General features: G+C 34.0%; 1 protein-coding gene across 1 annotated transcript; it reads left to right on the top strand.

Annotated features, from left to right (window-relative positions):
- Positions 1,309 to 2,243, top strand: LOC109847351. Its single transcript, XM_020416583.1, has 2 exons — positions 1,309 to 1,558; positions 1,638 to 2,243. Exons 1-2 carry the CDS (start codon positions 1,436 to 1,438, stop codon positions 2,241 to 2,243), a joined length of 729 nt encoding a protein of 242 aa, XP_020272172.1. The 5' UTR covers positions 1,309 to 1,435.

Genomic DNA, 3,437 nt, shown 5'->3' with positions numbered 1-3,437 from the left:
CGATCATATCAAGAGGAGGTTGGTGGAATTGTGGAGTGAAGCATCGTACAATTCAAGTTCAAGATCCAAGTTTAGCCTGATTTCAAAAATTGATTCCCACTCGTACAAAGCTTTCACACAATTCAAGGAGAGCTGAGCTGTGTATACGTTGGACAATGTGTAAAGCTGACCTGATTTTAAAAATTGATTCCCACTCGTACAAAGCTTTCACACAATTCAAGGAGAGCTGAGCTGTGTATACGTTGGACAATGTGTAAAGCTGACCTGATTTCAAAAATTGATTCCCACTCGTACAAAGCTTTCACACAATTCAAGGAGAGCTGAGCTGTGTATACGTTGGACAATGTGTAAAGCTGACCTGATTTTAAAAATTGATTCCCACTCGTACAAAGCTTTCACACAATTCAAGGAGAGCTGAGCTGTGTATACGTTGGACAATGTGTAAAGCTGACCTGATTTCAAAAATTGATTCCCACTCGTACAAAGCTTTCACACAATTCAAGGAGAGCTGAGCTGTGTATACGTTGGACAATGTGTAAAGCTGACCTGATTTTAAAAATTGATTCCCACTCGTACAAAGCTTTCACACAATTCAAGGAGAGCTGAGCTGTGTATACGTTGGACAATGTTAAAGCTGGCCTGATTTCAAAAATTGATTCCCACTCGTACAATAGTATTTTACACAATTCAAGGAGAGCTGAGCTGTGTATACGTTGGACAATGTGTAAAGCTGACCTGATTTTAAAAATTGATTCCCACTCGTACAAAGCTTTCACACAATTCAAGGAGAGCTGAGCTGTGTATACGTTAGACAATGTATAAAGCTGACCTGATTTCAAAAATTGATTCCCACTCGTACAAAGCTTTCACACAATTCAAGGAGAGCTGAGCTTTGTATACGTTGGACAATGTGTAAAGCTGACCTGATTTCAAAAATTGATTCCCACTCGTACAAAGCTTTCACACAATTCAAGGAGAGCTGAGCTTTGTATACGTTGGACAATGTGTAAAGCTGACCTGATTTCAAAAATTGATTCCCACCGACAACGTTGGATAATGTGTAAAGCTGATCAGTTTGTACAAAATGATTCAATTTCAAATGTTGACCACCGACAAAACCACCGACAAATTCAAACCAACCGCAAATTCAAATTCAAATTCAAACAAAAAAACAAATTTGGATTGGCTATAAATAACATTCACGAGTTCTACTTCAAACCACCCAATTCGAAGTATTTCTGATCTCCAAACCAACAACTTTTTACAAAAAAATGTCTGTTCGATCAACTGGGTACACGGAACTGAAGATGTGCTCCTTTGTCAAGTATTCTTGGATATTTCTCAAGACCCTATTATCGGTAGAAACCAGTCTCGAGATGCATTTTGGTCTCGTGTGGAGGACAAATACAATGAACTTCGAGATCAGCATTTTGAGATGCGTACGAGCCGATCAATTCGTTCTCGAATGGAAATTATAAGTAATGAAGTAAGGAAATTGAATGCGTGCTTGAGACAAGTAGAGAATCTGAATCCAAGTGGTGCTTCAGATGAAGATATTGTAAGTATTCTATTAATTATCGTTTGAATTTTATTATTATTGTTGAAATACATAACTTGATGTTCACTATAATTTACAGTTAGTTCGAGCAAAGATGTTATTTATGCAAGAACCGAAGTACAAAAAAGGTTTCAAATTTGATCATGTCTGGAATATGGTTAAAAATTTCGAAAAATTCAAAGATGATGTCCCCACAGCAAGACAAGTTGGTCGAAGACAATCCCAAAGTGTGAACTTCGACTCGTCACAATCAGATAATCCCACTCCGGAATCTCCTATATCAACATCTCCTGGATTGTCATCATTTACTCCATCTGAACGACCTATTGGGGTAAAAAAAGCTAAATTGAAAAGGAAAAATGATGATCATGAGTCAAGTGTAGTGGACTCCATCGAGACCTCCAACAATCGACTTATAGACAGGTTAGACAAGGCGAGCTTGGACAGGCAAGAAGCATTTGATATCGAACGAGAAAAGATAGCCATGAAAAAAGATAGAGATGAATGGAAAATTATAATGAAAGATTTGAATTACATTGATGATCCAAATGTGCGTGAGTACGTTCGAACTCAACAGATTAAAATAATACAAAAAAGAAATCAACAAGAACAAGGGTCTGCTTCTAATTTTGGCAATTATTTCAATGATATTGGACACTCTGGCCCCGATCTACCAGATTATTGAGAGTTGCTTGTCCATCTTAAGTAACGTCACCATGTTTAGTTTGTATTTTATGTTTTATTTTAATGAAGTTTTATATTATGTGTGTCAGTTTTTATATGTTATGTATTTCAGATATGTAATTTATATTTGAATTATGTATTATGATTGCTCTTTAATGAAGTTTTATATTATGTAATTTCAGATATGTAATTTATATTTGAATTATGTATTATGATTGCTCTTTAATGAAGTTTTATATTATGTACGTCTAGATTTTAATATTATAATTAATAATAATGTCTGTTAAATTTTAGCATTTGTTTACTTTTAAAAAATAATTTATTTTGTCCACATTATACAATTGGGGTAAAATTATAAAATTTAAATATTATTGGGGTTGTTTTATATATTTAATGAAACAATTGGGGACAAATTGTAAATATATAAAAGTATAAGGTTTAAAAAAAATGAAAAATAAAAAAATAAAAAAAAACAGTAATGGGGGATGAACAGTGCGACGCCAAATATAGCGTCGCGCTGTTCATCCCCGTCAAAATGCGGCAACAAATGTCGCTCGATTGGAGCTCCCACGTAGCGGCATTTTCACTTTTCGCCTCAAAATGTCGCTGCGTTGGAGATGGTCTAAGGGTCTGTTTGTTTGCCTAAAAAAAGAGGGAAACCAAAGAATAGGAAACCTATTTTTAAGAAAAATTGTTTTGAGATTGTTTGGTTGGCTAAAAAAAGAAGAAAATCAAAGAATGGGAGATGAGATGATGTGAGTTGTCACATTATTATTGAATGATGTGAGTGATTTTTTAAGAAAACTTGTTTTAAGGTTGTTTGGTTGCCGAAAAAATAAGGAAATGAATTATAAAAAACATATTTCCTGTAATAGGTTCTTTTCTTTGTTTGGTTCATTCTTAAAAATAAGAAAATAGATGAGATAAGATGAGTTGTCATTATATTATTGGATGATGTGACACACATTTAAGGAAATTGTTTTCCTATGTTTTTTTTAGGAAATGAGTGAAAATAAAATGTTAATGAGATGAGATGAGTTGTCATCATATTATTGGATGATGTGAGTGATTTGAAAAGATGAGATGAGATGGAGATGAGATGAGTTGGATGATGTGACCAATTTCTTGTGTTTGGTTTATTTTTAAAAATAAGAAAGAAGATAATGATAAAAGTGTATAGATTTTTTTTCTTTGT

Source organism: Asparagus officinalis, chromosome 7 (assembly GCF_001876935.1).
Source record: "Asparagus officinalis chromosome 7, Aspof.V1, whole genome shotgun sequence".
Lineage (NCBI taxonomy): Eukaryota > Viridiplantae > Streptophyta > Magnoliopsida > Asparagales > Asparagaceae > Asparagus > Asparagus officinalis.
This window is presented reverse-complemented; position numbering and strand designations above follow the sequence as displayed.

Excerpts from the sequence above, each read along its gene's own strand:
- LOC109847351 (XM_020416583.1), top strand. The coding sequence starts at position 1,436 with ATGCGTACGAGCCGATCAATTCGTTCTCGAATGGAAATTATAAGTAAT. Across the intron at positions 1,559-1,637 it reads GTGCTTCAGATGAAGATATT|TTAGTTCGAGCAAAGATGTT; the intron begins GTAAGTATTCTA and ends TATAATTTACAG.